General features: G+C 32.3%; 1 protein-coding gene across 1 annotated transcript in view; it reads left to right on the top strand.

The window, feature by feature from the left end:
* INTS3 (Integrator complex subunit 3) overlaps positions 1 to 25,502 on the top strand; it is a 35,273-nt gene extending 9,771 nt beyond the window's left edge. Inside the window, exons 10-25 of the mRNA XM_051215803.1 lie at positions 2,346 to 2,428; positions 3,172 to 3,263; positions 4,671 to 4,942; positions 6,345 to 6,815; positions 7,440 to 7,676; positions 9,428 to 9,617; positions 9,985 to 10,149; positions 10,919 to 11,012; positions 12,506 to 12,565; positions 14,288 to 14,432; positions 15,567 to 15,680; positions 17,379 to 17,427; positions 18,538 to 18,774; positions 19,200 to 19,288; positions 20,793 to 21,100; positions 22,228 to 25,502. Of these exons, the coding sequence (XP_051066337.1) occupies positions 2,346 to 2,428; positions 3,172 to 3,263; positions 4,671 to 4,942; positions 6,345 to 6,815; positions 7,440 to 7,676; positions 9,428 to 9,617; positions 9,985 to 10,149; positions 10,919 to 11,012; positions 12,506 to 12,565; positions 14,288 to 14,432; positions 15,567 to 15,680; positions 17,379 to 17,427; positions 18,538 to 18,774; positions 19,200 to 19,288; positions 20,793 to 21,100; positions 22,228 to 22,788 (3,167 nt within the window). The 3' untranslated portion in view covers positions 22,789 to 25,502. The remainder of the gene's footprint in view (positions 1 to 2,345; positions 2,429 to 3,171; positions 3,264 to 4,670; positions 4,943 to 6,344; positions 6,816 to 7,439; positions 7,677 to 9,427; positions 9,618 to 9,984; positions 10,150 to 10,918; positions 11,013 to 12,505; positions 12,566 to 14,287; positions 14,433 to 15,566; positions 15,681 to 17,378; positions 17,428 to 18,537; positions 18,775 to 19,199; positions 19,289 to 20,792; positions 21,101 to 22,227) is intronic.
* The last annotated feature ends 2,281 nt before the right edge of the window (positions 25,503 to 27,783 follow it).

Below are 27,783 nucleotides of genomic sequence, written 5' to 3'. Positions count from 1 at the left end.
CAAAAGGTTGATATTTCAGTTCTTTGGAGCTGACTGACAGCGTATATAGCACATCTACTTAGAGATTTGCGAAACTCAATAAATATTTCATTTAGAATAGTATTGAATACCGTATTAGTAATCCTCTTTACCACTCGCTAAAGTTGTCAAATAATTTCCAAAACCGATTTAATTTTCCTCATATTCAACTAATATTCCAAGTAAAATAATTGCGTTTTGTAAAAATGTAGTTTGTAGAAGGACCAGAACAAAAACCTGGGAATTAAACTAGATTTAGTAAGATTTTATTATGGATTGATCTATTAAGAGTTTATATATATATTCTGTGATAAAGTTAATTTCTTTAACAGAAGCATTCAAATACGGATATCAGTCTTGGGTAATAAAAGGGGGATCTTTCAAGTACTTTATGTTAGTCATATACTCGCAGGTTTTTTGAACATAAGTTAAATTCAGTTTTATAATGCCATCAAAAACGTTTGGTTCTCTGTCATGAAAAAAGATCAGTTTCTCAAACTTCTGAGGAAAGTTGTGCCTTAATGAAAGCTTAATAAGGCGATTTATACTTAATTTCAATATATAGACGCAAATTAGTGTAACTTAATCAAAGGACTTAGTAGTTAAGACGTTTGACTTCTGACCACTAAATCCCAGGTTCCAACCCAGCTCCACCTACTTCGGTTTTGGCATTCGGGTGGTACCATTAGCTTTCACGCACAGTATGGCTCATACCAAAGTTCCGGGTGAATGGATTGGTTAAAAAATACAAAACGTTTTAATATCATTTATAAAAGTAATGCATTACATAACTCAGTAACTGCACATAAGTCGATGTAATGTTGCAGGTCACATTTACTGTTCATCTGCTAACGTAACCAAATACTCAAACATCAATAGAATACAATGATGCTTGAGTCGCAAACCTTTTGGCTTACGTTTAGGTGTCTAGATCACTATACCACTATTTAAGAGACTCTTACCAACTATGTGTTTGAATCTGCTCAGTTTTCTTATTATATAACTGCTGTGTAGATTAATTTCATAGGTGATATTATTCACACTACATTACTTTGTTTCCGTTCACCAAATCTTCAAATTCGAAATTCTTTTTAAAAATGGTTGCTAGACTCCTTGGACATTGGGTTATAGTTGGAATAAATGAGATTTATCATGTCTATCTCTACTCAAATACAGGTAGGATAGGTGCTGGAGTTAAGTTTTCTTACTCTTGCAAACTAGGAATAAGTTTGTAAATATCACTTTTCTCCAAGTAAACGTTTCGTTTTGACAAATCTGGTAAATCTAGAAAGACTACGCATTGGACTATGATTGAATTATATAGAACTAAATTTAATAGTCATATCATATCATAGTTCTCTAATTGTATGATTCGTTTTCGTCCTATTCTTTTCTGCACTTTTCCCTTTTTTGTACACTGTCACCAAGTGTAATGATAATAAAGATGGCGCATCCTTGTACGAGGTTCTGTCTGTCTGAATAGACTAAAACATGAAAGTATTGTGGATTCTCAGTTGATTTCTGTCTACTGGTTCAGATACAGGATAAACAGCTTTAAATTAGTGGTAATAATAATTGTCGTTGTGGATATTGCCTGGTTTGAACATATAGTTTACTGACCATGTTTTATACATACGTTAATAAACGAATTCCATGTTTCACGTTTTATATACTAAACTTACAAATATATGATCAATATGTCACTTCGTATCTTGAAATTCGTTACTTTCTTAATATCAACCATGAAGTTTCATTGGTTCGCGTTCCCGTAATTTACCGAGAACTTACAACTAAAAACATCGGTTTCCTAGTTCCGGAAAAATCTGTCGTCGGTTGCACTTAGTAATTTGTAGACTTCAGTAAAATTGAGTTTCTTAAGGCTTATCAAATCACAGAATTTTCAGGTTAGAAATAAACCCGTAATCTTTGGCCTTCAGTAGGCTGGCGTTCAGCCTGAAAGTACATGAAGGGTATCGTGTCCGAAAGGGTCTGAATAAAACCAAGGAAAAAGGTAAATCAACAACTTAAGAAGTACATGAAATGCACTTACATTTAATAATGAAAGCAGTCGGCAGTAGTCTGCATTAACACAAACGTAAGGTTTAATGGTCAAAACTAAAGTTGATAGTACAATCTTTCAAATTCTTTATAAACCCTTATATAATGCGTTATGAGTAGCGGGTAAGGTTTCGCACAACTGGTTCTTCATAGTTGATTAAGAGTCTGTTTTTTGTTACACAGCTTTATATTTCATAAAATCATTTGTTTTGATTGAGTTAATATCACTTTTCGTCACCAAAAATTGTTCTCAACTCCATGTTTTACAGAACCTGCTTTATTAGCTATTATGAATCATCTTAATCCGCGTTCACAGCTGATCGCATTTTCACTTGTTGACTTTTTGATTAAAGTAAGTTAATATTACTGTATGAGTGCATTTGCTTTGTCACGTACTTTTTTATGTCAAAACAGTTGAGCGAACAGTCTATTTTCTATATTGTTTAACGTTTTTCATATTTAGTTGTCTATTCATTTAATTAGATCGTAATTGGTAAAGTCGTTCAACTTATACACTTACTGTCTAAGCATCATGTACTATTTATCTACTTATTTGTATTCCAGGGTTTTTTCTTACATAATTACTAAAACTGGGCACCTGATTTTTGTTCTCAGTCACTATTTATCTCATCCGCATTGAAAATGTTATCAAATCCAAACAACAGTTGTATAATAGCCTTTGGTAGTTGTATTTTTGAGTGATATTGGGTTATATTTACTGTGACAGTAGTTGAACCTTTAATGTGGAAGCATTTAAATCTGACACTTAGTTGACTTCTGACTTAAACTACATCGTGGTTTAGATTTAGACCAAAACGCTCTTTGCTCCGATGTAGACAATACATGTCGAACTCTCTCCAGATATGTACTCATCGTTACATTTATACTATATATGTAGTTGTAAAACGTTCTCTAATATAGTTTTACCTACCAAATGAAGTGTAACATGTACATAAATTTCCGGCTGGAATTATATATATAACAATTTAACCAGCCTCCTGCTTATGTGTACACCTCTTAATATCTTTATAATTACCGTGTATCTACTTTGATGAATTTTCTTTAAAATATCAACATTTTAATATTTCACTCTAGATTGTTGGAACCTATTATCCCCCAATGACTGAAAGAATCGTTATGGGTGTTCGTTCTGGTCTGGAGGAAATGATTCGTTTAGGTGTTGTGAAGTAAGAAGTTGCATATATTCTATAGAAACCATGTAAAATATGATGTTTATAAATATTTCTATTTGTAATTACTTACAAAATGACCAAATATTTACAATACTAACACGGTGATATATGCGTACTTTGAAGATCGGCTATTAAAATAGTGAAACTTATGGTAAATGGAACTGTGAACCTAATTAGTTAATTCATGAAGGCTTTGTAAAGTTTCTTCTTAACTTCATTCTTATAATAATACTGTCCCATTTCTAAAAATACCAATGTTCACCTTCCATATCATTAAACGGCAACAAGTCAAATATAATTTTTATCGTAACTATGTTGTACACGATACTGAAGTCGGGTTACACAACTATCAGTTACCGGGTCATGGATTTGCACCATTTTAGTGTACTTAAACCTGTGTAATCAAGTAGTATCATGTTATATTTTATATTACTGATGTCATTTGTTTTATGACCCAATGATTTACTTGAGATTGGTGACACTTGGTTTCATTAATTGTAAATACATTTTATGCAATATTCTTTTTAAAAGCTTTGAAGGTTTAAAGAATTAGGTTCTAGCTATCCCTTTACGAGTAAATTACTAAACAAAGTTACTTTGGTCCTGAAAGTGAAATATTGACATGTTTTATTATACTGCATAATATTTTGTAGGCAATTATAGAATAATTAAGTCGTTTGAAGGTTTAGTCAAACGAAAGAATTTTAGCGTTAAAAAAGGCTAATCTATTCAATATGATCTGTCCTAGTCCTCGAAATCAAACTAACTTTATGGGATAAAACTAAATTAACATCCAATGAAGTTAAAATTCAGTCGGTTCTTCCTCAGACTGTACCACTTATTGCTAGTGTTCAAGCAAGAATGTCTTCTATGCATTTCTCGCGTATGGTGGGATCGCGATGTGAGTAGTGCTAAAGTTAGGCTTAGTTTACTATATAGAAATAAGTCAATTGATAAAGCCGTACCCCTTCATTAACTCGCCCGGTTAGAAAATATATTATACGTATATATATATATATATATACGTCTGAGTTGTATCGTTAGGTACGGTCGTTCTGGTTGGCGAACATGTGATATCTGTCACTATTGGTTGGAGACGCTAGGCCACATGGCTCAAAATAGATTGCAGTGATTCAGATGGACTCGTTCTATCTACCATAAGTCTTGGCTATTATTATGATTGTACACCGTTTATTCACGAATTTTATTTTTTCTCTTTGAACCGTTATCTCTATGTTTAATACTAAGCTACCATTGATACCGTTAATGTTTTGACTCTATAGCCTTCCTCTTGTCTTAATGTGTGGTAACTAACCAATGCACAGTTGTCCAGGTTTGGAGCTGTTTACACATTAGGATTTCCACAGGTGGTTAATAAAACTTCGTTTTGTTTGTTTATAGAAGCATCGCTCCTCTATTCGAGTTTTTACACCGTTCGTCTTCTTTGGATTTGTTGCGATCACTTCGTGTTTTGTTGGGTCTTGAGCCTAATACTACTTTGACAAGTATAGCAGTCCCACCTGTGGAAAACCCTAGTCGTCCGACACCTGAAAAATGGCCAGGACCAGGTGATACCCCAGTGGTGAGCACGAACTTGAGCTCTGTTGCGAATTTCACGGTTGTTTCTCGCAATCAAACTACATCTTTAACGGTCACTAGGTCTTTATCACCAGGTAAGTTACCGGTTTTCTCTTTTTACCTAGATTGTCAATAGTTATATCACGATTACAAACAAACGTTTTTATTTGAAACCTTGCTTTTGCAAGTTTACTGAGCACAACATAATCGGGATGAAAATAAATAAATGTACACATTTCTCAAATGTTTTGTTGACATGTAGGATGAATTTATAGATCTCGGTAGCTTGTGATATACGGATTGAGATGACTGAGTGATATGTTTTATTGGTTACATTTAAGCTTATATAGCTTGCTGGCTGTGTTATATTTTTAATCACGTGTATTTCAGATCCTTTGTGATTTTTGCGCTATGTGCTTGCATTCAGAAGTGAAAATTGTGTTTCACAATTAGGCTTAGATATATTTTAGATTTGATATTACAGATATTTAAAGTAATCATTAAATTTGTAATTTTCTGTGGACTTATCGATTTAGAATTTCTGATCAACCTTCTGATTTGTTACTGTCATTCTGATCCTATATCAAATAAGTAATTATATATTATTTCAAGCTAGTTTTCTGGATACCATGCAACTGCTTATGCGATTTAATTTTCGGCGATATTCATGCCCAAATATAAGAACTCAAGAAGTTTGGTTTTTCGAAATACAAGTTCCATGAAATCGTTATTGCATTATTGGCTTTTTCACATTTTAACTTCGCGTATCAGTTATATCATTCAAGTATTCTGGTTATTGGCGTATTTAATTAATTTTGACTAACAGTAGTTAGTGTAAAGTGATTGGATAAACCATCAGAGTTTATTTTTTGAAAGTAGAGGCGCGAATTCCATATACATTTTGTTACTTTTTGTGTCGTAGATATAGATAAATTAACTTATTCATCTGTTAGCTGGGTATAAACCACACTCTAAGTGTGAAGGCTAATGATACCACTCGGTTGTCCAAACCGAAGTAGGCGGAGCTGGGTTGGAACCTGAGATTTAGTAGTCGGAAGTCAAACACTTTAACCGCTGAACCACAGTTCTAGATATTATTTACTTACGCCTGTTACTACTCGTGGAGGAACATAGGCCACCCACCATGATACTCCAACCGACTCTCTTGGGTAATCTTCCCCAGTTGTTTCCATCTGCTAACGCTAACCAGCTCTAGATATATCGTGGGGAAATTAAACGTTAACAAGATGTATTTTAACAAAAATGTTATTTTTTTACAATGAGAAGCTATTTGTGAAAAGAATTAGTTTATAGATTTGTGAATGTAGAGCTGGACACTGACGGCCATAATTGTGACGTCACGTAATTGTTCCTAAAAAATTTCCGTCTCATCCTATTGAAAACGTACTTTTAAATGTTTACTTTTATTTTAATTTTATAATGTATCGTTTGTTTATTTATTACCTTTCATCTACCCACTCCTTTGTCTCTTGTTAGTCACATTAATGACAGATAGTGGACCACCAACAGACCCTCGTTTGACACGGGGTCACGCTGCTATTCTCGCTGGGGCTGTCCCCACAAATCTAAATTCTACATTAACTGAAAATCTTCCTAAACCTATTTTAACAACATCCGAAATAATTCCAAGTCTTCAGACAAGCATACCAAATACTTTACAGCAAAATCCATTACCATTTACTGTTTCACAGGATGACTCAAAAACTTCAATTATCCCTGCACGTAATACGTTGCCTACACTACCATCTCTACCACGTAGTTCCCAACAATTAACAGAAGTTCAAATAACCGACGACTTGGATATAATGGAGATTAATATTTTGGAAAATAAACCAGCACTCACAAGAACTGCCACCTGGAGCCCACCACCAATAGAAAGTCGGCGTGTAATCAAGAAATCAGTTGACCATGAACCAGATACTCCAGATTCACTGGAGTTCAAAATTGGTTAGTGTTGTTCGGTTTAACTGTTTTTCGTTACTTTAATAACACTAGTAGCTGATGGTTTTGAGATAACTGGTGTTTGAATTGAATGTCATTTATACTGATCATTTTGGAGTCACTTAAAAGAACGGTCAGTTTTATTGTTTCTGTCCTAGCTTGAACAAATCATGTCATCATACGAGTTCGTACTAATTTTTCGGTACATAAGTTAACCTTCGTTGCAACGAAAATTTTGGTAACATAAAACTCCTACAATCCTAAGTACTATTCTTTTAGGAAACCGTCATAGTTGATGTCATTTCATACGTTTATTAGTTTCATAAGATACATTCCACTTGATGTATGTACTTTAAATTTCTCACTGCTGTATATGTTGAAGAACGGTTTTTAAACTTCTTAATTACATAGATGAGGAGTAGCATTTTCATGTATTTTGTCATTTCTCGTTATATATATTGATCATGGTTTAAGGTTAGTTGGAAGTTATAATTGTCATCATCAATCAACTGTTGTAGGTGTGTGATTTTAAACATTTTAAAAAAGTGACTTCACTTCGTTTCTGTTTTATCTCTTTTGGTTAAAAGACTGTTTAATAATTCTTCGTTGCGAATTGTTCGTCATTTTCAGATAGTCTCCGGCGTCGATTTCAAGATTATCAAATTAGATTTCATTACTTTGTCGAATCTGTTGACGTAAATTCCCTGATTAAACAACTTGATGGACCTATACGGACAGCACTGGAACAGTTTCGTGATGTAGCTAAACAAGTTGGCCTAATACGTAATTCTTCGATTGGTTTATGTGCTTCACAAAATTTGGATGATTTGGATAATGGCTGCTATGATCAGGAACAAAATTCCTCCGGTAATTATATATATATATATATATATATATATATATATATATATATATATATGCGTTACGGCGTTACGACTAAGTGTTCCACCTGAATGAATGAAACTCGAAAATTACAGCCTTAAATGAATTAAGTCAAGTGATTCAAAGGAAATTCACGTTAAAAATTATTTCTTTCCACTCTAGTCTGCAATAGTAGGAGTGCATTTAGTAAACATTCTTCCGAGCACCATTCATTACTTTATGTCATGGTCATATTAGTGGCAGGTCTATATTTAAAAAATTCAACAGTCCCTACTCATTACTTTTGCAATCAGTCAGATTTAGTTTCATAATTTTAGAAATTATGTTGGTTGATCCTATTTTCTTGTAGATACAGTATCAAATTTGTTCTCGTTTGCAAGCAGGACAATTAGAAGTCACGTTTTTTTATTATGGAAGTACTAATCTATATTTTTACAACCTTAACATCAATTTTACTATTGTTATCAAAGTATTATCTGGAAAATAGCTTCTGGTAGTTAGTGGAGACTTAGTTTTCCTTTACTAAATTGGCTCAACCTATGCTACCGAAATAAATTTCCCAGAGTTAATCTCACTGTCGAAAATTAGTACCGATTTTAAATTAGAAATAAATCATTAGAATAAATCATTCTTCAAATCATTTTTCAGACCTGTTTGATTTCTTTATTTATTAGTAAATCAATGAATTGATTCTTTCAATCGATAGTATCACCAGGCATTATTATTTTCTGATCACTGTTCGTCATAAGTTTTAAAGTATGGAGAATTTTATTTCTCAATGATACTAGTTTCTATCTTCTTAGCCGTTAATATCCACCACAGCTCTTCATCATGGTCATTCAATCGTTGTCTTTTTTGTCTACTTATAATTTTTGTTGTACCGGGAATCATCATAAGTGAATCGGTTGTTATCAGCCAATGCATAGTTGTTTTTCTTGATTCGTTTTGGACTGTATGAAAATTGGTAGTATATCACTTATTGGATTTATCTCTGTTTTAAAGGAAAATGTACAATAACAGTTTATTTCAACATAATTGTCATTCTCAATAGTAGTTTAGTTTTTTTTTATGGTGCATTCATCACACGTACCTGTGGAGTTCAGATGATTACTATTTACAGCACAGCATATTACAAATTCCACTTCCTACTCTGCGAGCATTAGACGCTGCTAAACTGGGTGGCTGTTATAAGCTCCTTAAATGAAATAAATTCTTACTGTACAGAATCTATTCCTGATAAATTGTCATCTAAATGAGTTTCTGTCTTATTTTTCGTGATAGATTCCATTAGTTTCGAAGTTTTTTGGATGTATACATAAAATGGATAACCATTTCTAATCACAAGTATATTTTTGTTCAACCAGAACTAATCAGAACGTTTAAGTTTCGAATTAAAGCTGATATTTCGTTAGTTCATACACTTATGTAAAAAATTGGTTTGTTCGTTTTCGACATATTTTTGTAAAAAATGAAGTGAGATAATTCAATTTGTAGGCTGCTATATTTTAACCTGTTTCAATAAGAGCTTATCAAGAGTTCAGTGCTTAACTTTATACAAAATGTGATCTCTTTTAGATCGGTATTATATTCATTAGGTTTCTCACTAATACGTAGATTCAAACATGTGATTACTTTGTAAACATCTGGTTTGTACTCTTTTTTTATCCCCGATTACTGTTCACGTTATGGTTTGATATTATTATTTTGTTGTATTTCGAATTATTCTTTCAATGTAGTATATCTTCGCTCTGCGTCTGTTCTTAATGATTTGTGCGAGTCAATGGAGACTCTCATTCAAGCGGTACTTGTTGAAGACAGCTTCGATGATTTAGAGATCGCTGGTCGGACAGCAGCTGTTGTATGCGAATTACTGTTCTGTTTATTTGCACAACGTTTGATGCCTGTTGGAGTTGAGTGGTCTGAAGAGTAAGTTTCTTTGCACACAATTATAAATTCTCATATATTTCATCATGTAGTATTTCAATGCTCCAACCTTTAGCAAATTAAGGACTGGAAAACCACTGAAAAACATGGAAGAAAGAAATAGACGTTACATTTTAATCCTCAGCAACGTGTACCTACGATCACAGAGGGTTCGATCATCATGAACTGGGATACTCACAATTCCATTCAATCATTGATTTATACTTTTGAACGTTGAAATTAAGGGCATATAATGTGATCTGTTTTTCGGTTGTAAATACTTTACGTTATTTTTATCTTAAATAGTTCAAATGCATATAGTACACTGATTTTCACTCCATCATACTTTCCTCTTCTTTTCCTATACAAGACATTTGGAAGATTGCTTAGAATTCCCGATATTTATTCCTTTCCGTCATCTTTTACAAATGAATCCGGGCGATCCCAAACGTGAATTGCTCTTATTATTGTTAACAGAGATGCAAACTCGACAACCTCGTCTCGGTTATCATTTATTATTTTTCCTTAAAGTTAGGTAAGTTATTTTCTTAACGTCAAAAGTGTCATTTGGACTAAGCTACATATTTAATGGTAGTATTAAACTTTTTCTTATCTGTTGTAACGGGTGGATTGCAGATTTGATGCGCAGCGTTTTATTGATCGATTCAGTGACACGTAAAACACGTACGGACGACCTAGAGTTCTGAATGGTCCTGCTTCGCTGTCTAACCCAGCCAGTTGAGTCCAGAACACAAGTCACAGCCTCTGAGATATGAATCGTTGTATTTCAAACATACTCTGTTTATATACCAACCAAAAAGACCACATCGTACCACAAAAATAGAAAACAACATCTGTACAATATTTAACGAGTGAAATAAATAATGGCCGATGCCCATTTAAGGTCCAAGGACATCATTAGACTTAACATGATAATGATTGGTATATTCCTCTGCATCCCTAACATTATCAATAATCTTTATGATTAGATCAACTACCTAGTTTTAATGTGTGGTTAATGAGGTGTGTGATAATTCGTTGAATATAATTTAGTAATAAAGTGACCTGTGAAATTTATGTCATGTAGGTTAGATTGCTGAGATTTACTAGTGTTATTATGCCATTCATTCCAATGCTCTGCAATATATCTGGAAACTTCTTTTTCAAGATTAATTTTCAGCTGTTCTTTTCACTTTGTTTTTTATGGAACAATGTACTTATAGAAGTACTATGTTAAAAATGGATCTATTTTTGCTTCCTTTATATTATTTTTCACAGAGATTCTCTTTTTTGATTTGTTACAGCAAAGTAAATGATGAGAAAATGTCGATTTATCGTAATTTTTGTGCAAGTCAAGAAAATCCTAACTTACGAGATTCTTTATTCAAGGATATGCAAGTAAGTAAAAAAGAAGTGAATTGTGAATTCTACTTAGTAAACTATTCGTAGTGAAGCGATGAATTATTGGCTAAGACGTTCAACTTACAACCACTAAATCCTAGGTTCTGTTCCCATCCTCACACTTGGAATGTGGTTCATACTTGATAAATGAGTTACTTTATTTCAATCTTAAAAATGTCTGGTAGAAGAATACTACTGACTTTACGAAAATACTTAGGAATTCAATTTACAAGTCTTAGTAATTTAGTAGTTAGTAATTCTAATCATATAACTTTATACAAAAAAGCTATCGTTTTTTTAAAAAAGAATAAATCATCTTTCGTTCTATTAGCTGAAATCCTAATGACTTGTTAAACATCTTTAATATTTATACAATATTTCGTTTAGTTTTAACATTTGCGCAATATCTCTGCAAAATGGGTTACTAATTTATGTTAATTCGGTAATATAGTTGAATAAGAAAAAAACAAATATACCTGCAATTATCTATGATATTATAGGGACCTCATTTTCGTGTTGCAAATAACGCTGATTCACTAAATGATATTTAAAATATCTCGCATTTTTTTGTTTGTTGGTCTATTTTAAGTGAATTTCATAGCTAATACACTCAGCATTTACTCAGCTGCTAAATATTTTAGTTAATGACTTTTTCTGTGTGTCCGTGCTATATGCTTCTCGATGAAGTACCATAACTACTACCTATTGAGACGTTTATTGATTAAATACTCTTCAGAAAACTGACTTTACAATTTCAGTCATAAAATTTGTATTTTTATCCCATCCCTATGAGATTGTTAAACTTCTCAGTTCAATGAACAATTTTCTGTTTCACAGATTAACTGAGACTGGATTATTTTGAAGGGAAAAGTCTATGCCCCTTATTTTTAATACTGGCTATAGTTAATCGGATTAGTAATCGAGTTATATCACTGTATCTATTTCACCGAGATAATTACGTGCTAATAATCTTCATATTATCTATGATATTTCATTTACATTTTTAATGATATTTTTTCTGTATTCTATTCATATAGGACTTAGCCAAATAGTAACAATTTGTTTGTGTTATGGTGGAGGTTTCTTATAGTAAAATGCTACAAACAATTGGAGGAAATTAGCTTTTAGGTCACTCATTCTCCAATCCATCATAACCTGATTGTTCGGCCCAATCTTTGGGCATCGTATTAATCAATTTGTTTATATGACGTAAACTTACCCGCCGAAATTACAGAGTGCTTTTACAACTGTAGTTAAATTTTAAAGTATTATAATAAGCTTTTAACAGCATTCAACGTGACTAATATCAATGTCTAGTTTGAGAGCCAGTGTAGAAAATGATTGCTAGAATGGACAGTTTATTTCATTATATTACTGTGGTTTTCGATTCACTCAAAACTTCTAATTTTTTGTGAATTTTTACGATACATCATATAAATGTTTATTATTTTCCTATGAGATAAGTTAATTTACAAAAATTTTAATTTTAGTTGCTGTCTGATGATAATCGTCGCCTGTTCGCGTATTTACTTCCAGACGTATTCACTGTGGTAAGTTTGTGATGTTTACACTACTTATTCAATAAGATCAATTAAGACTTTTGGGACAACTTCCCGCTGTGATCTCCTTTTTACACCCAACTAATGTTACTATTTTCCGTGTTCAGCATGGGATATTTAAGGTTTTATGTGATATATTATTTCTGTGCACATTTACACATGCGCATATATAAAAGTATTGCCTGAGTTTTTTTCCAAGAGCAATAATATGGCACTAGGTAAGAAAAAGTCAAAAATCAGCGCATTTAATTTTCGTACTGCATTATGTTATCTTAGTGATCGTTTTTCTGTATGTAAAGTTTATTTTGTATAATCTGACAAATTTTAATACTATTCCGAATCTGTTTAAGGATTCTTACTATATACTCCATTGTGTCGTATTCCCATATACTCAGAAATTAAGTGGTCGATTATCTTTATTCATAGAAAAACGGTATAATTTAAAACTTTCAAACTAAATATCTTATGTTTTGAACCAAGTCAACTTCGAGGTAGAATCGATTAAGAATCTTTTAAGACAAATGGATGATAGTGGTCATGTATATATACACATTTATTCTGTGTGTTAATTTTTTATGATTGTATATCTACTGTAAGTATAGCGTTTATATTGTGGAAAAAGGATTTCAAATATATAACTAAAGCCACTAGAAAGCTATTTCAGCAAAATGATCTATTCATCTTTACGCCATATTTCATATTCGTCATCGTATAAACTCCATAATGTCTATCTCATAATAATACAATTACAAAAAACCATGTAAATGTTTGTGTATTTAATTTCGATGAAAAGTGATGCTCATTGGATTTTGATCGCTACTAGCCTCACCCTGATCATGACTAAAACAAAATACCAAGTCTCACTTATAGCAAGATCTATAAGACAGTTAAGCATTTAAATTTAATCGTCATGTATAAATTCGTTTATAATTAGCTACTAAAAAATATCTATACAATAAAAGTCATTAGTTTTATTATAGCTGTTTATAATATAATGAGTAGTCAACTTGGTTTATGATATTTTTGTTCTTTTTGTAAACATGGTATATAACTAGGAAAAAGTGAGTGCTTATTAATAATCTTACACAACTTGATCTGTCAACTGGAACATATTCACCTTTGTGGTGTGAATAATTACTTTCAGATCAAACCATATTTCTAGTCTATCATAGTTGCTAACTTTTGACATAGTGGAAATTTGTAGTTCAGGTGAATAGTTTTGATGGAGTTTTAAATTCCCCTACTTCTATCACTTCTATCTGAAGTTTTGTGCTGATGATATTGCTTAGAAAAAACCATAAAAGTTTCACAATCAAATTACTCAGCTCAGAAAATTAAACTTCATAAAAAGTGGCTAAATTGTTAAGGAAAAATTTGGGCTATTAGTCGATTAGTCAGATTATTTTCATCTCCGAATTTTATTCATTTTACACTTTAATCTAAATTATCTTATTGGGTAATCAATAAAGCCATTGTTGATTTGAGTCACGTTGGAAAGCTCTGATTTATTACTGTACGTTTTTAAGCTAATCGTAATCTATGGTTGGGGATCTCAGACAGAATGCCTCAAAGTAGAAATGGTTATAAAAAATATTCTTTTCCAGTGTGTATTTTATAAATTTTCTGTTGGATCAACGATGATTAAATGTCTTTACAGTTAGTTATTGTTCTTGAATATTTTTAATTTTATATATTTTGTTTAATGTTTTATAGTTTTCATCAGAACTATCTAATGACACGGAATTTCTTCGATTAATTGTTGCTACCATTGATCCTGGAATGTGTAATTCTCTTATAAGTGAAATAGTTCGTGGACATTTAAATCTCTTTCCGAATAACGATTTGACCAATATATTAAGTAAGTTTTGTATTATGAATTTTTAAAAATTTATTGTTCACAAACTGTTACTGTAAACAAATTTTCTGTTCGCTGCTGAATTCAAATTGTAGAAAATTTATGTGTTTTTATCATCAAATTAATTTGATGTAAAGTATATTGTGTGCCCAAGAGATGTGCTAATATATCTATTTTTGTACATTTGCATAGTCAACAGGATTGAATTGAACATTTTAGCGTTTTTGTTGTTGTCTTTATCAGGAAGTTGGTAAAGATACCGTAATGTCATTTTACTTGTTTATCTCAATGAAACATCTGTTACAAAATACTACATTAAATAAATATCGGCAACAATTATCATCGTTAGTCCTTTTTTTCAAAACCGGAAGCTATTTTGCGTGTGTATGTTTAATTTATTACTAATATCAACAGAAGACCCATTGGAAATAGTCAACATTTATCTTATATACCTTTTTCGTTCTATTTTGGCGTTGTGGGGGTGGAGGTCTGAGAATTATTCATAAGTGTGTATTCACCATTCCACACAAGATCAAACCGAAGATGTTCATATTTCTTGCATTTAATAGCATTGTATTCCATCTTAGCCAAATTCATTATATTTACGAAATTTGCATTAGTTAATCTATGTTAATGATTTTTAGATGTATATGAATTCGTTATCATTTTGTAATTTGCATAGCTCGGATTAATAGTTTTCACGGTTGAATGGTTTATTTATCAATTATAGGTTCTATTTGATCATGAAGTAATGCTTATTTGTAAAGTCACCTTTTCAGTAAATAATTGTTGCAAAAAATATTATTTCAAAGATTCTTGTGATGATTTATTCTACGCATTGAAACTCAAGAATCTCGCTTGAATTCCCATCATATTTACTTAACCATCTAAATATTATTGAATACTTGTAAATTTTGACTATATCATATACATTAGATACAACAAATAGTTTTAAGTGTTTTTCGTTTAGTTGTGAATACAATTAAAACGGTAGATTAACGTTTTCGGTGTTTATTCGCTACAAATTTTGATTTTAAATATATACTTGCTAGTTCACATGGAATTAATATTTCCATACTCTTACTTTAATCTTATTCCTTTTCAATAACACTATTCCATTCATCAACAAATCCCCAGATGCCAGTCTTGAATGGAATTCGATTGAACAGTTATTCTTTTGGCAGTTGATTAATGCTCATGAAATTCCAACTAGTCGATTTCTACCGTTGATTCATTCTGTCGATTCATTTAGTAGGTTTATTGTTAAATTGATGCGTTTATGTGTATCTGATATTTTCACTGATTTCATTCTAGCACATGTAAAGTGTATTAAATAGAACTCACTGAAAAAAATTTGCAAATCCGTTTATCATAAAATGGGTGTTAAGAGAATTATTTAGTTAACTAGCATATTCATTTCAGAATGTCATATTAGTAGTTGTGTAAATATTAATGTAAAATTGGTTTTTAGGTGACTTTTTAAAATATTGTGGGGACTGTTTACTTAGTTAGTACGTGATCCGTTTAATACATAAACAAATTTAGTAGTTACTTAGGAAATTCATGAGATTTTAAGATCTGTTTATGAAAATAACGCGCTACAGGACTGACTGTTCGAACACATCAAGGATATTTCATCAAAGGCTTTAACAACTGTACGGACGATTTAAGGTCAGTACAATTGTTAAGCTCCTGTTTTGGTGAATACATTGAACTTGTACAGTCTCTCGTGCGTTCCGTTTATCGATTTACTGGGTTTGGAATGCCTCGTTTTCATATACGATTCTAACAAAATGTAAAATGAAGAGGCACTTGGAAAGCGTGAATTCTGTGGGTTTTCAGGGATGTTTTGAATAATAAAAACAGGGTTTAGGTGAATTTATTGCCACAAATGGTAAGTTTTCGGGAGATGTCAGTCAGTCAACAACAACGTAGAACTTCGTACACACGTACATCAGTTCAAGTTGCCATGGCGCATTAGCGCAGAGATACAATTGTCGATTCAAATCCCATAGTGGTAGAGGTAGTAAGAGCATAAGCAGTAATCGGAAAGATTAAGGCTTGAAGGTGTTATTCAAGGAGAGTAAAATCCAGTGAAATAAGTTTGGAAAGAGAAAAAAGGGACATGAATAATTCAGAAGATCAGAACTTGGGAGAACACAGAGATTGGATGCACCTGCGCCATTGTAAACGATTTCGAGCCATGTCATTCAAGGTCTCTAACCATCGGTTGCTATCGTCTCGTGGATCCCAACCACGTAGTCTACATCTACCAACATGGTTCAGTCCACTTGTCAGTGACTTCATGGATTTGTGCCATGTTTTGGTCTGGTCGCCCCTAGCTTTCTTTCAACCTACTCCTACACCATAAAACACCGCACGTCGGTGGTTGGGCATACGTAACACATATCCCAGCCATCCCAACTGATGAAGTTTCACTACTTCATCAATTGATTTGTCATCCTTACCTATTACCCGTTTCCTAACAACCCCTCTTTTGGGTGAGGGGTCAGGACTATGTATTTTAGATTGTGTAGAATCAAGTTTTTATGACTCCATTTCTCACATTTGTTGAAGAAACTATATATCTTCGTGAATAAAACAATACATATCAGAAATTGTTTATTTCCAATTTCTCAAAAATGATTGTCTTCGAAATGTTAGTTAGCCTTCTTTTATTTCTTAAAGAAAATAATTTAAATGTATGATTTTATCAAATAAATCTTGTCAAATAATTTTAGGGGACTACATAAGACAGACGAATATTTTTGCTAAGATTATACACCTAGTAACGTTTTGTATAGATATACATATTTGTTCCACTTAAAATATGAAATTTTCCAGATATTATTTGTAAATTATTTAATTTCCTTTCATTCCATAATTACATTAATTTATGTATTACCTAAGTTCTTGTTTTATTTTTTTCTACTTCGTGAACTAATTCAGAGCATCCTGAAGCATGTTCCAATTTGATTCTTCTCCTTAAATTAGAAAAGTAAGTATTTTGTTTTAGAGTTAAGTGTGTTGATTTACGAATGTTTTATATTTTACTGGGAAAACAAAGTTTTTACACTTATAATTATTTAAATAATGAAGAATGTAACATTTAAATTTCACTTTACGAAACTTGAGATTTCTGGTTAACGAAATGTTCTTGAATAATATTCATTAATTCGATCACTTTTGGTCATTTTATAAGCGTCTACATATTTTATATCTTGGATTTCAATATTTTACTGAAGTAGTATTTTATCAGGTATTTATAACAAATGCTTTAATCCTTTCAGTGAATTTAAATTCACAATCTTGTCAACTGTTTAACAATAAATATTAACTACTGAGTATCCGTCCGAAGTATTAAGTACTCAGTGTTTCTGCCATACTTTTTTGATACCAATAGAACATAGGTAATCAAATGTCTATCGTCGTTAAAAAAACTTTTGTCAGATGCTGTTGTGAACTGGTATTTTTGTGTAATGCAATAAGTCACGTTATTGTCTTTATTTCACCGACCACAATCCCTCTAGCGTTGGCACTATTAAGATAATTGGTAAACATGCTCAACAACTTTCGATTTTTCTAGTTTATTATGGAAATGAGTGATAGTAGTAGTAGTAGTAGTAGTAGTAGTAGTCGTAGTAGTAGTAGTAGTAGTCGTAGTAGTAGTAGTAGTAGTAGTCGTAGTAGTAGTAGTAGTAGTCGTAGTAGTAGTAGTCGTAGTCGTAGTAGTAGTAGTCGTAGTAGTAGTAGAAGTAGTCGTAGTAGTAGTAGTAGTAGTAGTAGTCGTAGTAGTAGTAGTCGTAGTAGTAGTAGTAGTCGTAGTAGTAGTAGTCGTAGTAGTGTCTACTTCTTATATTTGTCTAGACGGACTTGCTTATCAGTCCCTACTCAAGTTTCCTGTTTGCACATAAGAGGATCAATGGTGATACACTCTAAGCTATATACATTAACATAGTATGTAGTATGTATAGTCCCTTAAAAAAACGGCAGTGATCAGGTAGTTAGTTGTATTTCAATTCTAAGTGCCTTTGCTGCTTCTTTTCTTTTTGTATAGCAAAATCGTTTTCAGTAATCTGAATAATTATTTTTGTAATTGACCTTACAGACCTAGCTTTGAATTAGTTCGTGCTTTACTATCTCGTCGTAATTCAAATGATTTACTATCAATGACTGCACTGCACTTTTGGAGCTGTCCGGATAATCAACATGCTGGACGTTTCTCAAACATTTTATGTTCGTTTATCAATGCACCTTTATCTTCAACAAATGCAGTTGGTGTATCTTCAGCTACTAATAATCAAAATATGAAAGACGTCAAGGATAAACGCCGCAGTTCTTCAAAGTAAGTGTTAGTATCCTGAAATTAGAAGCGAAAAGAAGTATTACAGCTACATCTACAAACTTGGTAACTAATTTTTCAAAATTTACCAAACATATTCGAAACAAAATCAAACACACTTATTCGAAAATGACTTTCGAGTTTTGTGCAATATAATAGAAGGCAGTTGACATATATTTATTCTCTTGTGGAGCATCTCAAGAGTGCTCACATATTTCTTTACATGGGTTCCAAACGAGGACCTTCAAGTCTCCTGGGTACATGATACCCTCTCGAACACTAAGTTTAGTTTCGATAAAATAATGTAACATCGTTCGAAGACGGCTCACAATTTCCAAATTAAGCAATAGTTTCATCTTCACTAAATATATATATGCAGAGATTTTCGATATTCATCAACTGCATTTCTTAAACTTTTTGTTTTGTAGACATCAGCTGTCACCTGAGGATTGTGTGGACCTATCACTCATCCTTACCCACTTGGATTCTCTTCGAAGAAATTGTAAAAATATTTCATGTAATTCACTACCTTTTAGTCTTTTCATAATTTTAAAAGTTGTTTTCATATTCATGTTTCATTAATTATACACTTTATTTCTTGTATTAAATTCTTTCCTGTTTTAACTTCAGATATTCATCGTTCCACCTTTCCTCTCAAGAGTTCTGGAAAGATATCATTCGATTATTACTTAGTAACTATGAATGATCTTACTATTTATTGTTTTTGTAGTGATAGCTCGATTATACGGAGTTATTAACGCTTTAATGAATATCTCTGTAAAATATAATAATATATTGATCATCCTTACAACTTTGAAAAGAATGCTTTAAAGTAGTTGATCGACTGTTAACAAAGGTTTAATCAATGCTACTGAATTGTATCTATCCGTCTGTTGTATGTGTTTATGTCTGTCAAGTGCAATGTTGTAATAGAATGATGGAGAAGATTTACAACTCAGGTGGATACTTATGATGGTGTTACGTTCTTTGCGTTAGATGAACAAAATAACGTCGAAAACAATGCTACAATATTTCAGTAATACAATCTAACAGCGAATCTTGTTTTTTTCTATATCGGACGATCAGTCGCAATTGTCGCATGAGAACTAACTACTTTTGACCACTGATATTTCACAAACCAATCAAAATATGTGATTTTATGAATAATGTAGGAAAGATTCAACTTGTGCATAGTATCGCTTTGTAATTAAGCATCAAATTTCAAGTCGATAGAATTTTTATTGAGATCATAAGCCGATCTAAGTTAGACACTCATTGATACACTGAAAGGACTGCACGTCTATTTCGTTCTGGTATGACACTCCCCAAAAATACACATCCACGACCGCACAGACAGGGATCGAAATCGATATCTCCGGTCTCACGTGGACGTTTGACCACCAGACCACTGTTCCCCGGAGTCCAGTGATGGACAAATTTGACTCCAATCAGTCCGCAATATTGCTCGACTGTCGTTGTCTCCAGTGGATCTCGATCATGTCGAGTATAAGGTTCTCAGTGGACGATAGTGGCACACTATCGCGGATTGATCGGAATTAAATTCGTTCGTCATTGGACTCCTAATTAGTGGTCTGGTGGTTAGGCGTCGGCGCGCGAGATCGAAGGTCCCGGGCTTGATCTCTGGTTGTGTGGTCGTGGATGTTCACTTCTGCAGAGTTCCAACCATCCAGTGCCTCGGGGTTTTCATCGCTTGTCTAACTAAGATCAGTCATTAATGTAAACTATAAAAATGTAACAATCTCCACAGCCCTTATACTGATGTAAAATTTATTCTGTATCCATTTTTCTTAATTAATTTATACTAAGCTATTGTGTTCCATTCTCATCTACAGATGTTGGAAGTTTTGCTAGAACTCAGATTTCGAATAAATTCACCAAACATTTTACATATCTGATAACCAATTTAATTGATCATTCTTGACTTTGAAATGATTTTCTCAGAACTATTTGAATGTTGCCTTTTATTATTTCATGCTTTTTAATTAATTTCTCTCCTCAAGTATTACAAGATGATGATATACAATCAGCTCTTCAATCTTTAGTGGTATCGCCTAAATTATCTCCAAATCTTAAAGATCGTTTCTCTGACTTATTGGCATTAGTTGAAGATCTTCCACCAACATCTAGTGATTGTCATTCACAAATATCAGATTCTTTGTCACGTTGCAATTCTTCAGTTCATATTAATGGTGATGTGTATAAAAGTGACGTTAGAAAAAATTCATCTGATCGAATAAAACCTACTAGTCATGGTGGTAGCAAAGGTGGACATAGTCTTCGTAATTTAGATTCACGTCGAGCAGCTGAAGTAAGTCAATAATATAAATAAAATGAATATCATTTTTTTCTGAGAATGTATGCTATACTCGTCGGCTTTTCTTTCGATTCTTGTAAATTTAGTAGAATGTCTCAAAATAATGTAATTTGAACGATTTCATTATACTGATAATTAAGTTTGAATCTTAAATTGTATTATGTTTAATTTCTAGTGACCAAATAAATAGTTCAATGCATTGTTATCAAAACTATTCATAGTAATGATATATCATATTGCAAGAAATACAAGTACACAACACACGCTAGTTTATAGGCATGATCTCAGGCTCATACAAATTACAAAATAATAATATTAATAACTTTAACTGTACACTAGACATGACTTTCAGATAATTTTGTAATAAGCATTTTGAACGAATTTAATGTAAAAAATATACAACAATAAGTGTAATGGAGAATATAAAAAGTTTGGGTAAGATATTTTTGTAGTACAACAATAATGATCGTTTAAATTTCATAGAAGACATAGATTCAACAAAGTAATGAGTAAATCATTAGATGTGTTTTGGTATACGAAATTGTCCTAACTTGTCAAAGAAGTTACATAAAACAATTTGAGCACACTAAACTTTATGCATTCGGAATTTTTATCAAAGCCATTGTTGCCGTTTGGGACTGAGCTGGGTTGAAAGGTAATTAATAATAATTCCAAAGAGACAAAACATGCAATGACAGTTTATGCTTACACAGGAGAATATAAAAGTGTGGTAATCATACATTTTTTTATAATTCCATACTGATGATATACAATAATTCTTCGCAAGGTAGTTTCAACTTACACAATATTTGGCTCGCTTCAACAGAATTATATTCTATATGCTCTGGTAATTCAGTATTGTTTATTAAGCAATTGTTTCTGAACATTCTACTCAATCTCATGAACAGTTAGTACATTGTTTCTACTTTATATATCTAGTTTCAATTGGTAGACATGTAATCATTAACGTTATTTACATGCATTCCGAATTGTTCACCCTTCTACATTTAATTCACCTGTCTTATGTAAGACTGGAAATACGTTTATTCAGACTAAAGTTTTCCCTAAAACTCCTACATAGTCAGTTGTCTTACATAAATTTTTGGTTTTTACTGTTTTAGGCAGAAAGGCGGCAAGTAGTTTCAACTTACAGTAGTAATTCAACTTCTTCAAAACGACATAATCGAAGCGATAGTCAGTTGAATAATTTTGATGGTGATTCTGATGGTAATGAAGTTGGTTCTGTGACTAGTGACTCGTCATCTTGTTCGTCCGAAGAAGAAGAGTCAACAATCAGCAGAAAAACTAGAAGTGGAGCAATGCGTTCTGTAGATAAATCTACGAATAAATTAAAAACAAGTGGAGGCAAACGTGTAAACAGTGAAGTAGCAGTATCAAAGGATCGTAAGTCAACAAATAAACGTTCAACTAGTCGTCAAGAAGTAGATGATGAATCTGTTAAAAGTGAAGATGATGAGGATGATGAATATGAAGATCGTGTATTGGAAGTTGTTGTGATTGATGATGAAAGTGGCGATGATTCCAATAGTTCCAGAGCCACTACGTCACGAGGTAATAACAATAGTAATAATAATGATAATGATGAAGTCGATGACGATTGCAGAATACGTCCATCAAAACGTCGTAAAACAACAATAAAGCGTTTTATGTTAGATGACTAATTATAACGTTAGAAAATTTCTATTTTGTATATATTTAGACTGATATTTTTCAACGTTATCTTCTAATTGCTAATTCAGAACTGAATGTTCTGTCAAAATAATCTTGTACATAAAATCTATTGTTTAATAAATTGTACAGTATTTCAGTACTTTTTTACTTATGTTTTTGACCTCTAAATTCTTATATCTTTTGATTCAGTCTTGACTCTTAATTGTATTGAATGAAGATTCTTGTTTTTGACTAAATACAAATGTTTTTGTGGAAAGTATTCCGATTTATTTCTTTTAACAAAAATCATATTGCATATATACTGTTTCGCAGTATAATAATTCTGTTGGTGTCTACAAAAAGTTTTATATATATAGAAGTGACTCGGAACACTTATCTTCGAAATATAACCATCAGTTTTCTTTCCACTAGTTTGATCCTTGAATACTTATCATGTTCTATACAAAGATGGTAAGTTAGTCAACGAGAATATGAAGGGTATTTTGGATTTACGATCATGAATACGTTCTTGGTCATTGTTATTAAAGACTTTAACTATTACCTTCACAGCCATGACTATTTGAACTCGGTCGATAACACTTTGGCGATTGAATTGAAAGGTATTAAATTCGAGTCCCAGTTTGGATCATCAGTACTAGAATGTAGGTACATTTAGGTAATGAGGAGGATCCGATTGCTAGCAAAAATCCAACCTTACTAAAATAAACAATGTCATTCTTTTTGAAAGATCGTTGTTGTGTACACAATAGCAATACTTTTTTCTGATGTAGCGGTGACGAGCTTTTCCCACATTTCTGAAATCTATGATGCCAACAACTCACTTCTGTGAACATTGAAAATAGTGAGTTTGAGAGTTGTAATCGACTCGAGCTAAGCTTGATACATTTACCATTATCTGTTAACATTAATCCTATTACTACTTCTACTACCGTGGGATTTGCCTTGATAATTTCATCTGCCTGAGCATCTTAGATAAATACATACATGTGGATCGATGAATTCTATCCACCTTTCTAGTTAGCTGAATACCTCAAACCAATCCTTGGTACTCTCGTACTTTTTTACTAATAGGATTAGTCAGTCAGTCAGTAACAACGTAGAACTTCGTACGTACTTTTCTAACCTAAGCTATTAATGAGATGTTTGTTGACAACAGATCTGTTAAACCTGGTGTGGCCCTCATTTCGTGAATAATGCACAAGTTCAATAACCAAGTCTTTAAACCAGATATAAATCACTTTTATGGCGCAAAAGATTTTGTGTCGAGTCTCGTTACATAAAGCGACTCATGTTTGGTTGGCGTTATCATGTATTCTGACGTTCGTTCATATACAGCTTTCTGCATTAATTATTCTACTACATTAACCATATCCATACAGACGGTAGATTACAATTTACATGAATTTCGCTTCGTTATAACATCTTGAAGTAGTCGAATACACTGGAAAATGAGTGATTTTTACGATAAGTAACGCGTACGGGAATAGTCCTGGGATAGTGTACATCACGGCTATTGAATATTTAGAATGCCTCAAATTATATAGCTTCCTGATGTTCGTTGATATATGGGAGCTCTAACGAACAAGGAATCATCGGTAATTTTACAATTCACATTGTTCCACTGACTTTTACTACCATCCGATTAGCTACTTTCGTTTTTGGTTTGCTCTTTTTGTTATATGTGTCCACGTTATATAAGCAGTTGTATCTTAGTTTTAATTTATTGAACATCATTCCTGGATCCCTGTCTTTTCAGTCGCTTACAGGATAACTGTTATTGAGGTGTTGCGGGGATCAATTTTTAAGCTCTCTGAAACGTACAGATCCTGCAATTTTGAGGACATTTCACAATTGTTTATAGTTCGGAATAATCGTAAGCCATCTCAAAGTAACGCTGGATCTGTGCTTTAAGTGAAGAAAATAAGTATTAATTACCGGGATCGGTAGGTAACCAAGCTAGAACCATTTTTCGTAGACTATAAATACGGTATAGTACCATTTGACAACCTACATTTTGAAAATCTATTTTTTTATTTACTGTTGGGATATTCAGGAAAATATCCCAAAAATTATTCTATTAAGTCTAATGCTATTCTTGGACTTGGAGATGGTATTATTCTCTTATTGGTCAGTGCTTATTTCACGTGTCATTTTCCTACTGGTCAATATTGTACAATGTTATTTTCTATTTTATGGCACGATGTGGTCTGCTTGATTAGTATATAAACAGAGTGTGTTTGAAATATAATGATTCATATATCCGAGGCTGACTTGTGTTCTGGACTCAACTGACTGGGCTAGACAGGGAAGCGGGGCCAATCAGAACCCTAGGTCGTTCTACGTGTTTGTGCGTCTTTGGTCCGATCAATAATTCGCTACCCCTTAATCCGCGGCATTTTCACTAATGAGTCTCAATATTCCACATAATTTAATACTCATTATTTATTCTATTCAGTGCTAACCAGATTTTAAGAAACCCAACTACCTGTTAAGTTCTCAATTAATATTATTTCTCTCTCACCCTATCTGACCCGTATTTATTCTGATCATGGATCTTAAATTTCACTCAACATAAATGCATATTCAAGTTAACATTCTATATGAGTCATATCAACATTAACAATTTTATTGTATTTTGTTTAACAATCCTAAATTCACATGTTTTAAACGATGTACTTTACCCTTAACCTGGCCATTTTTCAGATTATTAATTTGGATATATGAATTGTAGAACCTGAAATGAATTTATCGAAAAGAATATTCTTCGTTCACATATTAGTCTTTTAAATAAATATGCCTTGAATTCCCCGTCTGTACCGCGAAAAAATATCTTCCGCGTGTGTTAAATACTGATCTATTGTTAGAACTACTACTCATATATTGAGCTTTTCCATGAAAAAGTTTGCTTCGCGGTAATCGACCTAAACGGATAAATTTTATGGTCGAAGAAATATATATATATATATATATATATATATATATATATATATATATATATATATATAATTTGGCAATTCATTGAAACTAACATATTCTGTTTGGAGACCCGAAGATATCCCAGGAAGTGAAAGCTCTTTTGATACACATTATGTTTGGTAATTACAATTGACTTATCGAATATGATAACAAATGGACAGAAAGGCGGACTTGATTCCTTGTTAAGAAAATAGAAGACAAAATTATTATTGAAATTGAAAGATTAATCAAATATGTTCCAGAAAGAAGTAGAAATTCATAACTATAAAAATAAGTTCCACAGCATAATTAAATAAGTTGGGAAAGACAGTACTAGCGAAAATCATGAAAACAAAGATAACTCATTTTGGAGATAAGGGAGTAAAAGTTGATTATTAAAATAGGGAACGATTACCGCAATAAATGTTGAATAAACGTTTCTACTCTGAAGTTTGGAATTTTCTGTGTGTAGGGATAATTTCTTTGATTCAGAGGAAGGAAATATACATTGCATTTGACAAGTTCCTTCTTATCTTGTTTATATCTTATGCAGCCATTATATGACATGAGTGATACATCTGGGTTATCCAGGGTTAAAGAGAAAAGTTATTTCTCGTGCTAAGATTATCAGTGGTAATTAGGAAGAAAAGCAACGTTCCTGATTACTCATACATAGATGTCACTTTGAACAACTGGCAGCGGACAAACATGTGAACAGATGAAAAACTCGAAGCCACAACAATGTGTTACTAGCAACTGTGCTTCTAGTTTCTTAATAAGAATATCACAATATAGTGAACGTTTTTCCTACACTGTGGCAATATATTTGTTCATCCGTATAACTACCAACAAACTGGATGTTAAATCTACAAATACAGACTTTTAAGAAAAAACCTGGTTTTTGTATTACCTTAGTGCAACTTTCATTGCAGATAATTCAGGTTGATTTTCGCTTATTTAACTGTCAAATTAGTCCAGTGTAATTTTTGTTTATTATAATATTCATTTGTACTATTTTAGTGTGAAGTTTGTTCAATGTGATAATTTTTTTAAAATTAATAATTACTCCAATTAATCTGTATATAAATAAATATATTCGAAAGATTAGTAATCTCAGGTCGCTCACAATAAAGCTTCTAGACAAGCTTGAACCTCTATCTCTGGTCAGTGGGGAAACGAAGTAGGATTTGAGAATTAGTGCCTTAGTGTGCGGGCACGCTAAAAACATTATCTGTAATATGAAGACTTAAGTGGAATATTCAATTCCGAATATCATCCTCTTTCATTCGTGAAAATTTATAACAGTATGGTTCATTTTAGCTTACAAACTGAGCAAACGAATATAACGCAACGCTATTTTCCCATATGTCAATTGTTTGTAAGTACACAATTGCATAATTTCAATAGTTCGTTTTTTGTATTATTAGTGATTATTACGTGAACATTTTTAGATCACATGTATGACACTAGCCAGGACGATAACAAAATTAAAACTAAACAACTGATCAATATTTTGACAAGAGGTGATATATCCGGTTGACCCTATATAGCACAGTAACGACTAATAGGACCAGTTATGACTGAACATAGAAAGGTTAAATTGGAAGAAAAATCGAAATAATAAAGGATCAGGATAGAAATTATGACTTAAGTCTTTACTGTATCTAACGTTTGTTGAGAGAATACCAATTTTCAAGCACCTGTTTTGCGATTCGAACAGTTTAGAAGAAGACACACATGTCATAACTGTTTGTAAGATATCAGATAACGTATAATGATAATATTCATTAGAAAGACGAAAACAGAAAAGCTTAAGATAACAAAATGACCACTATTTATAGTCAGATAAATGATAGATTTATATCTGTTACGTTGTACACGATTTTATAATCAATCGGAAGCTTATTCCATCATCACTTATTTCACAATTTACAACACGTTTCAATTAAGGCAACTGTTTTTTTCATGCAACAAGTATTCGAATTAAATTTATAAATAATAAATCGAATAAGTTATTAAAAATGTCCGAC

This window comes from Schistosoma haematobium, chromosome 4 (assembly GCF_000699445.3).
Source record: "Schistosoma haematobium chromosome 4, whole genome shotgun sequence".
Lineage (NCBI taxonomy): Eukaryota > Metazoa > Platyhelminthes > Trematoda > Strigeidida > Schistosomatidae > Schistosoma > Schistosoma haematobium.
The sequence above is the reverse complement of the archived record's forward strand: the minus strand, read 5'-3'. Positions and strand labels throughout refer to the sequence as shown.